Source organism: Lingula anatina, chromosome 4, assembly GCF_051362555.1.
Source record: "Lingula anatina isolate TDL-2025a chromosome 4, LinAna3.0, whole genome shotgun sequence".
In the NCBI taxonomy this organism is placed as follows: Eukaryota; Metazoa; Brachiopoda; class Lingulata; order Lingulida; family Lingulidae; genus Lingula; species Lingula anatina.
Window position 1 is genome coordinate 29,879,489 of NC_141770.1, and position 14,931 is coordinate 29,894,419.

The following is a 14,931-nucleotide window of genomic DNA, read 5'->3' on the forward strand; positions in this document are numbered from 1 at the left end:
TCCTGTATTCTTCTCAACGGCAGGAGGAGGCGTGCCATTCTGACTGCATTCAGCAAGAGTCCTCGGAGTTAGATCGATCGATGAAGACTGATAGTTGCATTCTGAATGGGAACATAGGGTCCATTCAGAATAGAAGATGCGAGTATCAACTGAGCCAAGGATCAAATATGGCGGCCCTACTTCATGAAAGGAATACCGCTAAATCCTGTAATGGTCTGTCCGCCTCTCACACGCCTCCCCACGCGTCCGATCGAATGGAGCCGAGATTTAATAACTGTGCCCCTGCAGGGACGACGCGTAGGGAGGCGTTTAACAGACTGAGAGACCATTACAGGATTAAGCGGTCTTTCATTTAGAGCCCGCCATATTTTGGATCAGTTGAAAATCGGATCCTCTATTCTGAAGGGCTCCATAGACAATGTAACAGCATGCATACGTAGTTTACGGTGGTTTTGTTATAATGTACTCCAATTTAACTGTTGACTTAAATAGCATGAAATAGATGAGAAATTAGCCATTCCTCAAATATATAGGTCTATGATTAATTGAGAGAGGTGTGGATTTTTTCAAAATAAAAACTATTATAAACAACAGCGTACAATGACCAGTTGGCATTAGACCAGAAACATAATACTATTGCAGTTCAGAGTAAATCTAGTAAATAGATTTCCTATGTATCCTGTCAGACTTAAAAGTTCGGTCTGTTCATCGTAAGATTCTTAGGTCGCATTCACAACAGATGATCAGCGGACTAACTGATGTACAGACTGAATATGGCCGACATTACTAAAAAGCAAAACCCAGTAATCGCTTAGTGGTCTCCTTGACTCCCCACCCGCCTTCCCTGTAAGTGCATAGCAATTTAACCTCAATGCCAACATTTAATACGTGTGAAGGCGGAGAGACAGATGAGGGATTAGGCGGTCTTGCTTTCATGTACCGGTAGGATCCCCCATATTTGATTCACGGATCAGTACAACCGATGATCATCTGTTCTGAGTGTATCCTTAGAAAATAATAATTCCAACCAATTTTTATCATAGTTAGTGAAGGGACAACAATAGAACCATCGACAACAACTACCACTGGTGAGGTAACAACTACTGAAGCAGCCACTACAACAGTAGAGAGTATTACTACAACTGAACAGCCAACTACCACTGCTGAAGTTACAACTACTGAAGCAGCCACTACAACAGTAGAGAGTACTACTACAACTGAACAGCCAACTACCACTGCTGAGGTAACAACTACAGAAGCAGCCACTACAACAGTAGAGAGCACTACTACAACTAAACAGCCAACTACCACTGCTGAGGTAACAACTACTGAAGCAGCCACTACAACAGTAGAGAGTACTACTACAACTGAACAGTCAACTACCACTGCTGAGGTTACAACTACCGAAGCAGCCACTACAACAGTGGAGAGTACTACTACAACTGAACAGCCAACTAGCACTGCTGAGGTAACAACTACTGAAGCAGCCACTACAACAGTAGAGAGTACTACTACAACTGAACAGCCAACTACCACTGGTGAGGTAACAACTACTGAAGAAGCCACTACAACAGTAGAGAGTACTACTACAACTGAACAGCCAACTACCACTGCTGAAGTTACAACTACTGAAGCAGCCACTACAACAGTAGAGAGTACTACTACAACTGAACAGCCAACTACCACTGCTGAGGTTACAACTACTGAAGCAGCCACTACAACAGTAGAGAGCACAACTACAACTGAACAGCCAACTACCACTGCTGAGGTAACAACTACTGAAGCAGCCACTACAACACTAGAGAGTACTACTACAACTGAACAGTCAACTACCACTGCTGAGGTAACAACTACCGAAGCAGCCACTACAACAGTGGAGAGTACTACTACAACTGAACAGCCAACTACCACTGCTGATGTAACAACTACTGAGGCAGCCACTACAACAGTGGAGAGTACTACAACTGAACAGCCAACTACCACTGCTGAGGTAACAACTACTGAAGCAGCCACTACAACAGTAAAGAGTACTACTACAACTGAACAGCCAACTACCACTGCTGAGGTAACAACTACTGAGGCAGCCACTACAGCAGTGGAGAGTACTACTACAACTGAACAGCCAACTACCTCTGCTGATGTAACAACTACTGAAGCTGCCACTACAACAGTGGAGAGTACTACTACAACTAAACAGCCAACTACCACTGCTGAGGTAACAACTACTGAAGCAGCCACTACAACAGTAGAGAGTACTACTACAACTGAACAGCCAACTACCACTGCTGAGGTTACAACTACTGAAGCAGCCACTACAACAGTGGAGAGTACTACTACAACTGAACAGCCAACTACCACTGCTGAGGTAACAACTACTGAAGCAGCCACTACAACAGTAGAGAGTACTACTACAACTGAACAGCCAACTACCACTGCTGAGGTTACAACTACTGAAGCAGCCACTACAACAGTAGAGAGTACTACTACAACTGAACAGCCAACTACCACTGCTGAGGTAACAACTACTGAAGCAGCCACTACAACAGTAGAGAGTACTACTACAAATGAACAGCCAACTACCATTGCTGAGGTTACAACTACTGAAGCAGCCACTACAACAGTGGAAAGTACTACTACAACTGAACAGCCAACTACCACTGCTGAGGTAACAACTACTGAGGCAGCCACTACAACATTAGAGAGTACTACTACAACTGAACAGCCAACTACCACTGCTGAGGTTACAACTACTGAAGCAGCCTCTACAACATTAGAGAGTACTACTACAACTGAACAACCAACTACCACTGCTGAGGTAACAACTACTGAAGCAGGAACCACAAGAGTAGAGAGTACTACTACAACTGAACAGCCAACTACCACTGCTGAGGTAACAACTACTGAGGCAGCCACTACAACAGTGGAGAGTACTACTACAACTGAACAGCCAACTATCACTGCTGATGTAACAACTACTGAAGCTGCCACTACAACAGTGGAGAGTACTACTACAACTGAACAGCCAACTACCACTGCTGAGGTAACAACTACTGAGGCAGCCACTACAACAGTGGAGAGTACTACTACAACTGAACAGCCAACTACCACTGCTGAGGTTACAACTACTGAAGCTGCCACTACAACATTAGAGAGTACTACTACAACTGAACAACCAACTACCACTGCTGAGGTAACAACTACTGAAGCAGCCACTACAACAGTGGAGAGTACTACTACAACTGAACAGCCAACTATCACTGCTGATGTAACAACTACTGAAGCAGCCACTACAACAGTAGAGAGTACTACTACAACTGAACAGCCAACTACCACTGCTGAGGTTACAACGACTGAAGCTGCCACTACAACAGTGGAGAGTACTACTACAACTGAACAGCCAACTACCACTGCTGATGTAACAACTACTGAAGCTGCCACTACAACAGTGGAGAGTACTACTACAACTGAACAGCCAACTACCACTGCTAAGGTAACAACTACTGAAGCAGCCACTACAACAGTGGAGAGTACTACTACAACTGAACAGCCAACTACCACTGCTGAGGTTACAACTACTGAAGCAGCCACTTCAACAGTAGAGAGAACTACTACAACTGAACAGCCAACTACCACTGCTGAGGTAACAACTACTGAAGCAGCCACTACAACAGTAGAGAGTACTACTACAACTAAACAGCCAACTACCACTGCTGAGGTTACAACTACTGAAGCAGCCACTACAACAGTAGAGAGTACTACTACAACTGAACAGCCAACTACCACTGCTGAGGTAACAACTACTGAAGCAGCCACTACAACAGTAGAGAGTACTACTACAACTGAACAGCCAACTACCACTGCTGAGGTTACAACTACTGAAGCAGCCACTACAACAGTAGAGAGTACTACTACAACAGAACAGCCAACTACCACTGCTGAGGTTACAACTACTGAAGCAGCCACTACAACAGTAGAGAGCACTACTACAACAGAACAGCCAACTACCACTGCTGAGGTAACAACTACTGAAGCAGCCACTTCAACAGTAGAGAGAACTACTACAACTGAACAGCCAACTACCACTGCTGAGGTAACAACTACTGAAGCAGCCACTACAACAGTAGAGAGTACTACTACAACTGAACAGCCAACTACCACTGCTGAGGTTACAACTACTGAAGCAGCCACTACAACAGTAGAGAGTACTACTACAACTGAACAGCCAACTACCACTGCTGATGTAACAACTACTGAAGCTGCCACTACAACAGTGGAGAGTACCACTACAACTGAACAGCCAACTACCACTGCTGAGGTATCAACTACTGAGGCAGCCACTACAACAGTGGAGAGTACTACTACAACTGAACAGCCAACTACCACTGCTGATGTAACAACTACTGAAGCAGCCACTACAACAGTAGAGAGTACTACTACAACTGAACAGCCAACTACCACTGCTGAGGTTACAACTACTGAAGCAGCTACTACAACAGTAGAGAGTACTACTACAACTGAACAGCCAACTACCACTGCTGAGGTAACAACTACTGAAGCAGCCACTACAACAGTAGAGAGTACTACTACAAATGAACAGCCAACTACCATTGCTGAGGTTACAACTACTGAAGCAGCCACTACAACAGTGGAAAGTACTACTACAACTGAACAGCCAACTACCACTGCTGAGGTAACAACTACTGAGGCAGCCACTACAACATTAGAGAGTACTACTACAACTGAACAGCCAACTACCACTGCTGAGGTTACAACTACTGAAGCAGCCTCTACAACATTAGAGAGTACTACTACAACTGAACAACCAACTACCACTGCTGAGGTAACAACTACTGAAGCAGGAACCACAAGAGTAGAGAGTACTACTACAACTGAACAGCCAACTACCACTGCTGAGGTAACAACTACTGAAGCAGCCACTACAACAGTAGAGAGTACTACTACAACTGAACAGCCAACTACCACTGCTGAGGTTACAACTACTGAAGCTGCCACTACAACAGTGGAGAGTACTACTACAACTGAACAGCCAACTACCACTGCTGATGTAACAACTACTGAAGCTGCCACTACAACAGTGGAGAGTACTACTACAACTGAACAGCCAACTACCACTGCTAAGGTAACAACTACTGAAGCAGCCACTACAACAGTAGAGAGTACTACTACAACTGAACAGCCAACTACCACTGCTGAGGTTACAACTACTGAAGCAGCCACTTCAACAGTAGAGAGAACTACTACAACTGAACAGCCAACTACCACTGCTGAGGTAACAACTACTGAAGCAGCCACTACAACACTAGAGAGTACTACTACAACTGAACAGCCAACTACCACTGCTGAGGTTACAACTACTGAAGCAGCCACTACAACAGTAGAGAGTACTACTACAACTGAACAGCCAACTACCACTGCTGAGGTAACAACTACTGAAGCAGCCACTACAACAGTAGAGAGTACTACTACAACTGAACAGCCAACTACCACTGCTGAGGTAACAACTACTGAATCAGCCACTACAACAGTAGAGAGTACTACTACAACTGATCAGCCAACTACCACTGCTGAGGTTACAACTACTGAAGCAGCCACTACAACAGTAGAGAGTACTACTACAACAGAACAGCTAACTACCACTGCTGAGGTTACAACTACTGAAGCAGCCACTACAACAGTAGAGAGCACTACTACAACAGAACAGCCAACTACCACTGCTGAGGTAACAACTACTGAAGCAGCCACTTCAACAGTAGAGAGAACTACTACAACTGAACAGCCAACTACCACTGCTGAGGTAACAACTACTGAAGCAGCCACTACAACAGTAGAGAGTACTACTACAACTGAACAGCCAACTACCACTGCTGAGGTTACAACTACTGAAGCAGCCACTACAACAGTAGAGAGTACTACTACAACTGAACAGCCAACTACCACTGCTGAGGTAACAACTACTGAAGCAGCCACTACAACAGTAGAGAGTACTACTACAACTGAACAGCCAACTACCACTGCTGAGGTAACAACTACTGAAGCAGCCACTTCAACAGTAGAGAGAACTACTACAACTGAACAGCCAACTACCACTGCTGAGGTTACAACTACTGAAGCAGCCACTACAACAGTAGAGAGCACTACTACAACTGAACAGCCAACTACCACTGCTGAGGTTACAACTACTGAAGCAGCCACTACAACAGTAGAGAGCACTACTACAACTGAACAGCCAACTACCACTGCTGAGGTTACAACTACTGAAGCAGCCACTACAACAGTAGAGAGCACTACTACAACTGAACAGCCAACTTCCACTGCTGAGGTTACAACTACTGAAGCAGGAACCACAACAGTAGAGAGTACTACTACAACTGAACAGCCAACTACTACTGCTGAGGTTACAACTACTGAAGCAGGAACCACAACAGTAGAGAGTACTTCTACAACTGAACAGCCAACTACCACTGCTGAGGTTACAACTACTGAAGCAGCCACTACAACAGTAGAGAGTACTACTACAACTGAACAGCCAACTACCACTGCTGAGGTTACAAATACTGAAGCAGCCACTACAACAGTAGAGAGTACTACTACAACTGAACAGCCATCTACCACTGCTGAGGTAACAACTACTGAAGCAGCCACTACAACAGTGGAGAGTACTACTACAACTGAACAGCCATCTACCACTGCTGAGGTAACAACTACTAAAGCAGCCACTACAACAGTAGAGACTACTACTACAACTGAACAGCCAACTACCCCTGCTGAGGTTACAACTACTGAAGCAGCCACTACAACAGTAGAGGGTACTACTACAACTGAACAGCCAACTACCACTGCTGAGGTTACAACTACTGAAGCAGCCACTACAACATTAGAGAGTACTACTACAACTGAACAACCAACTACCACTGCTGAGGTAACAACTACTGAAGCAGGAACCACAACAGTAGAGAGTACTACTACAACTGAACAGCCTACTACCACTGCTGAGGTAACAACTACTGAGGCAGCCACTACAACAGTGGAGAGTACTACTACAACTGAACAGCCAACTACCACTGCTGAGGTAACAACTACTGAAGCAGCCACTACAACAGTAGAGAGTACTACTACAACTGAACAGCCAACTACCACTGCTGAGGTAACAACTACTGAAGCAGCCACTACAACAGTAGAGAGTACTTCTACAACTGAACAGCCAACTATCAATGCTGAGCTAACAACTACTGAAGCAGCCACTACAACAGTAGAGAGTACTACTACAAATGAACAGCCAACTACCATTGCTGAGGTAACAACTACTGAAGCAGCCACTACAACAGTGGAAAGTACTACTACAACTGAACAGCCAACTACCACTGCGGAGGTTACAACTACTGAAGCTGCCACTACAACAGTGGAGAGTACTACTACAACTGAACAGTCAACTACCACTGCTGAGGTAACAACTACTGAAGCAGCCACTACAACAGTAGAGAGTACTACTACAACTGAACAGCCAACTACCACTGCTGAGGTTACAACTACTGAAGCAGCCACTATAACAGCAGAGAGTACTACTACAACTGAACAGCCAACTACCACTGCTGAGGTAACAACTACTGAAGCAACCACTACAACAGTAGAGAGTACTACTACAAATGAACAGCCAACTACCACTGCTGAGGTAACAACTACTGAAGCAGCCACTACAACAATTGAGAGAAGTACTACAACTGAACAGCCAACTACCACTGCTGAGTTAACAACTACTGAAGCAGCCACTACAACAGTAGAGAGTACTACTACAACTGAACAGCTAACTACCACTGCTGAGGTAACAACTACTGAAGCAGCCACTACAACAGTAGAGAGTACTAGTACAACTGAACAGCCAACTACCACTGCTGAGGTTACAACTACTGAAGCAGCCACTACAACAGTAGAGAGTACTACTACAACTGAACAGCTAACTACCACTGCTGAGGTAACAACTACTGAAGCAGTCACTACAACAGTAGAGAGTACTACTACAACTGAACAGCCAACTACCACTGCTGAGGTAACAACTACTGAAGCAGCCACTACAACAGTAGAGAGTACTACTACAACTGAACAGCCAACTACCACTGGTGAGGTAACAACTACTGAAGCAGCCCCTACAACAGTAGAGAGTACTACTACAACTGAACAGCCAACTACCACTGCTGAGGTAACAACTACTGAAGCAGCCACTACAACAGTAGAGAGAACTACTACAACTGAACAGCCAACTACCACTGCTGAGGTAACAACTACTGAAGCAGCCACTACAACAGTAGAGAGTACTACTACAACTGAACAACCAACTACCACTGCTGAGGTAACAACTACTGAAGCAGCCACTACAACAGTAGAGAGTACTACTACAACTGAACAACCAACTACCACTGCTGAGGTAACAACTACTGAAGCAGCCACTACAACAGTAGAGAGTACTACTACAACTGAACAGCCAACTACCACTGCTGAGGTTACAACTACTGAAGCAGCCACTACAACAGTAGAGAGAACTACTACAACTGAACAGCCAACTACCACTCCTGAGGTTACAACTACTGAAGCAGGAACCACAACAGTAGAGAGTACTACTACAACTGAACAGCCAACTACTACTGCTGAGGTTACAACTACTGAAGCAGGAACCACAACAGTAGAGAGTACTACTACAACTGAACAGCCAACTACCACTGCTGAGGTTACAACTAGTGAAGCAGGAACCACAACAGTAGAGAGTACTACTACAACTGAACAGCCAACTACCACTGCTGAGGTTACAACTACTGAAGCAGCCACTACAACAGTGGAGAGTACTACTACAACTGAACAGCCAACTACCACTGCTGAGGTAACAACTACTGAGGCAGCCACTACAACAGTGGAGAGTACTACTACAACTGAACAGCCATCTACCACTGCTGAGGTAACAACTACTGAGGTAGCCACTACAACAGTGGAGAGTACTACTACAACTGAACAGCCAACTACCACTGCTGAGGTAACAACTACTGAGGTAGCCACTACAACAATGGAGAGCACTACTACAACTGAACAGCCAACTACCACTGCTGAGGTAACAACTACTGAGGTAGCCACTACAACAGTGAAGAGCACTACTACAACTGAACAGCCAACTACCACTGCTGAGGTAACAACTACTGAGGCAGCCACTACAACAGTGGAGAGCACTACTACAACTGAACAGCCAACTACCATTGCTGAGGTAACAACTACTGAGGCAGCCACTACAACAGTGGAGAGTACTACTACAACTGAACAGCCAACTACCACTGCTGAGGTAACAACTACTGAGGCAGCCACTACAACAGTGGAGAGTACTACTACAACTGAACAGCCAACTACCACTGCTGAGGTAACAACTACTGAGGTAGCCACTACAACAGTGGAGAGCACTACTACAACTGAACAGCCAACTACCACTGCTGATGTAACAACTACTGAAGCTGCCACTACAACAGTGGAGAGTACCACTACAACTGAACAGCCAACTACCACTGCTGAGGTAACAACTACTGAGGCAGCCACTACAACAGTGGAGAGTACTACTACAACTGAACAGCCAACTACCACTGCTGATGTAACAACTACTGAAGCTGCCACTACAACAGTGGAAAGTACTACTACAACTGAACAGCCAACTACCACTGCTGAGGTTACAACTACTGAAGCAGCCACTACAACAGTGGAGAGTACTACTACAACTGAACAGCCAACTACCACTGCTGAGGTTACAACTACTGAAGCAGCCACTACAACATTAGAGAGTACTACTACAACTGAACAGCCAACTACCACTGCTGAGGTAACAACTACTGAAGCAGGAACCACAACAGTAGAGAGTACTACTACAACTGAACAGCCTACTACCACTGCTGAGGTAACAACTACTGAGGCAGCCACTACAACAGTGGAGAGTACTACTACAACTGAACAGCCAACTACCACTGCTGAGGTAACAACAACTGAAGCAGCCACTACAACAGTAGAGAGTACTACTACAACTGAACAGCCTACTACCACTGCTGAGGTAACAACTACTGAGGCAGCCACTACAACAGTGGAGAGTACTACTACAACTGAACAGCCAACTACCACTGCTGAGGTAACAACAACTGAAGCAGCCACTACAACAGTAGAGAGTACTACTACAACTGAACAGCCAACTACCACTGTTGATGTAACAACTACTGAAGCTGCCACTACAACAGTGGAGAGTACTACTACAACTGAACAGCCAACTACCACTGCTGAGGTAACAACTACTGAGGCAGCCACTACAACAGTGGAGAGTACTACTACAACTGAACAGCCAACTACCACTGCTGATGTAACAACTACTGAAGCTGCCACTACAACAGTGGAGAGTACTATTACAACTGAACAGCCAACTACCACTGCTGAGGTAACAACTACTGAAGCAGCCACTACAACAATTGAGAGAAGTACTACAACTGAACAGCCAACTACCACTGCTGAGGTAACAACTACTGAAGCAGCCACTACAACAGTAGAGAGTACTACTACAACTGAACAGCCAACTACCACTGCTGAGGTAACAACTACTGGAGCAGCCACTACAACAGTAGAGAGTACTAGTACAACTGAACAGCCAACTACCACTGCTGAGGTTACAACTACTGAAGCAGCCACCACAACAGTAGAGAGTACTACTACAACTGAACAGCCAACTACCACTGCTGAGGTTACAACTACTGAAGCAGCCACTACAACAGTAGAGAGTACTACTACAACTGAACAGCGAACTACCACTACTGATGTAACAACTACTGAAGCAGACACTACAACAGTAGAGAGCACTACTACAACTGAAGAGCCAAGTACCACTGCTGAGGTTACAACTACTGAAGCAGCCACTACAAAAGTAGAGAGCACTACTACAACTGAACAGCCAACTACCACTGCTGAGGTTACAACTACTGAAGCAGCCACTACAACAGTAGAGAGCACTACTACAACTGAACAGCCAACTACCACTGCTGATGTTACAACTACTGAAGCAGGAACCACAACAGTAGAGAGCACTACGACAACTGAACAGCCAACTACCACTGCTGAGGTTACAACTACTGAAGCAGGAACCACAACAGTAGAGAGTACTACTACAACTGAACAGCCAACTACCACTGCTGAGGTTACAACTACTGAAGCAGCCACTACAACAGTAGAGAATACTACTACAATTGAACAACCAACTACCACTGCTGAGGTTACAACTACTGAAGCAGCCACTACAACAGTAGAGAGTACTACTACAACTGAACAGCCATCTACCACTTCTGAGGTAAGAACTACTGAAGCAGCCACTACAACAGTAGAGAGAACCACAACAGTAGAGAGTACTACTACAACTGAACAGCCAACTACCACTGCTGAGGTAACAACTACTAAAGCAGCCACTACAACAGTAGAGAGTATTACTACAACTGAACAACCAACTGCCACTGCTGAAGTAACAACTACTGTAGCAGGAACCACAACAGGAGAGCGTACTACTACAACTGAACAGCAAACTACCACTGCTGAGGTAACAACTACTGAAGAGGCCACTACAACAGTAGAGAGTACTACTATAACTGAACAGCCAACTACCACTGCTGAGGTAACAACTACTGAAGCAGCCACTACAACAGTACAGAGTACTACTACAACTGAACAGTCAACTACCACTGCTGAGGTTACAACTACTGAAGCAGCCACTACAACAGTAGAGAGTACTACTACAACTGAACAGCCATCTACCACTGCTGAGGTAACAACTACTGAAGCAGCCACTACAACAGTGGAGAGTACTACTACAACTGAACTGCTAACTACCACTGCTGAGGTAACAACTACTGAGGTAGCCACTACAACAGTGGAGAGCACTACTACAACTGAACAGCCAACTACCACTGCTGATGTAACAACTACTGAAGCTGCCACTACAACAGTGGAGAGTACCACTACAACTGAACAGCCAACTACCACTTCTGAGGTAACAACTACTGAAGCAGCCACCACAACAGTAGAGAGTACTACTACAACTGAACTGCCAACTACCACTGCTGAGGAAACAACTACTGAAGCAGCCACTACAACAGTAGAGAGTACTACTACAACTGAACTGCCAACTACCACTGCTGAGGTTACAACTACTGAAGCAGCCACTACAACAGTAGAGAGTACTACTACAACTGAACAGCCAACTACCACTGCTGAGGTTACAACTTCTGAAGCAGCCACTACAACAGTAGAGAGTACTACTACAACTGAACCCCCAACTACCACTGCTGAGGTTACAACTACTGAAGCAGCCACTACAACAGTAGAGAGTACTACTGCAACTGAACAGTCAACTACCACTGCTGAGGTTACAACAACTGAAGCAGCCACCACAACAGTAGAGAGTACTACTACAACTGAACAGCCAACTACCACTGCTGAGGTAACAACTACTGAAGCAGCCACCACAACAATAGAGAGTACTACTACAACTGAACAGCCAACTACCACTGCTGAGGTAACAACTACTGAAGCAGCCACCACAACAGTAGAGAGTACTACTACAACTGAACAGCCAACTACCACTGCTGAGGTAACAACTACTGAAGCATCCACTACAACAGTAGAGAGTACTACTACAACTGAACTGCCAACTACCACTGCTGAGGTAACAACTACTGAAGCAGGCACTACAACAGTAGAGAGTACTACTACAACTGAACAGCCAACTACCACTGCTGAGGTTACAACTTCTGAAGCAGCCACTACAACAGTAGAGAGTACTACTACAACTGAACAGCCAACTACCACTGCTGAGGTTACAACTACTGAAGCAGGAACCACAACAGTAGAGAGTACTACTACAACTGAACAGCCAACTACCACTGCTGAGGTTACAACTACTGAAGCAGCCACTACAACAGTAGAGAGTACTACTACAACTGAACAACCAACTACCACTGCTGAGGTTACAACTACTGAAGCAGCCACTACAACAGTAGAGAGCACTACTACAACTGAAGAGCCAACTACCACTGCTGAGGTTACAACTACTGAAGCAGCCACTACAAAAGTAGGGAGCACTACTACAACTGAACAGCCAACTACCACTGCTGAGGTTACAACTACTGAAGCAGCCACTACAACAGTAGAGAGCACTACTACAACTGAACATCCAACTACCACTGCTGATGTTACAACTACTGAAGCAGGAACCACAACAGTAGAGAGCACTACTACAACTGAACAGCCAACTACCACTGCTGAGGTTACAACTACTGAAGCAGGAACCACAACAGTAGAGAGTACTACTACAACTGAACAGCCAACTACCACTGCTGAGGTTACAACTACTGAAGCAGCCACTACAACAGTAGAGAGTACTACAACAACTGAACAACCAACTACCACTGCTGAGGTTACAACTACTGAAGCAGCCACTACAACAGTAGAGAGTACTACTACAACTGAACAGCCATCTACCACTGCTGAGGTAAGAACTACTGAAGCAGCCACTACAACAGTAGAGAGAACCACAACAGTAGAGAGTACTACTACAACTGAACAGCCAACTACCACTGCTGAGGTAACAACTACTAAAGCAGCCACTACAACAGTAGAGAGTATTACTACAACTGAACAACCAACTGCCACTGCTGAAGTAACAACTACTGTAGCAGGAACCACAACAGGAGAGCGTACTACTACAACTGAACAGCAAACTACCACTGCTGAGGTAACAACTACTGAAGAGGCCACTACAACAGTAGAGAGTACTACTACAACTGAACTGCCAACTACCACTGCTGAGGAAACAACTACTGAAGCAGCCACTACAACAGTAGAGAGTACTACTACAACTGAACTGCCAACTACCACTGCTGAGGTTACAACTACTGAAGCAGCCACTACAACAGTAGAGAGTACTACTACAACTGAACAGCCAACTACCACTGCTGAGGTTACAACTTCTGAAGCAGCCACTACAACAGTAGAGAGTACTACTACAACTGAACCCCCAACTACCACTGCTGAGGTTACAACTACTGAAGCAGCCACTACAACAGTAGAGAGTACTACTGCAACTGAACAGTCAACTACCACTGCTGAGGTTAAAACAACTGAAGCAGCCACCACAACAGTAGAGAGTACTACTACAACTGAACAGCCAACTACCACTGCTGAGGTAACAACTACTGAAGCAGCCACCACAACAATAGAAAGTACTACTACAACTGAACAGCCAACTACCACTGCTGAGGTAACAACTACTGAAGCAGCCACCACAACAGTAGAGAGTACTACTACAACTGAACAGCCAACTACCACTGCTGAGGTAACAACTACTGAAGCAGCCACTACAACAGTAGAGAGTACTACTACAACTGAACTGCCAACTACCACTGCTGAGGTAACAACTACTGAAGCAGGCACTACAACAGTAGAGAGTACTACTACAACTGAACAGCCAACTACCACTGCTGAGGTTACAACTTCTGAAGCAGCCACTACAACAGTAGAGAGTACTACTACAACTGAACCCCCAACTACCACTGCTGAGGTTACAACAACTGAAGCAGCCACTACAATAGTAGAGAGTACTACTACAACTGAACAGTCAACTACCACTGCTGAGGTTACAACAACTGAAGCAGCCACTACAACAGTAGAGAGTACTACTACAACTGAACAGCCAACTACCACTGCTGATGTTACAACTACTGAAGCAGCCACTACAACAGTAGAGAGTACTACTACAACTGAACTGCCAACTACCACTGCTGAGGTTACAACAACTGAAGCAGCCACCACAACAATAGAGAGTACTACTACAACTGAACAGCCAACTACCACTGCTGAGGTAAC

At 45.1% G+C, this 14,931-nt stretch overlaps 1 protein-coding gene across 1 annotated transcript in view; it reads left to right on the plus strand.

Annotated features, from left to right (window-relative positions):
* LOC106168022 (uncharacterized) overlaps positions 1–14,931 on the plus strand; it is a 56,836-nt gene that overhangs the window by 11,860 nt on the left and 30,045 nt on the right. The window contains exons 4-8 of the mRNA XM_087010606.1: positions 1,044–5,552; positions 6,360–9,190; positions 9,266–10,090; positions 10,691–11,645; positions 12,903–14,626. Of these exons, the coding sequence (XP_086866732.1) occupies positions 1,044–5,552; positions 6,360–9,190; positions 9,266–10,090; positions 10,691–11,645; positions 12,903–14,626 (10,844 nt within the window). The remainder of the gene's footprint in view (positions 1–1,043; positions 5,553–6,359; positions 9,191–9,265; positions 10,091–10,690; positions 11,646–12,902; positions 14,627–14,931) is intronic.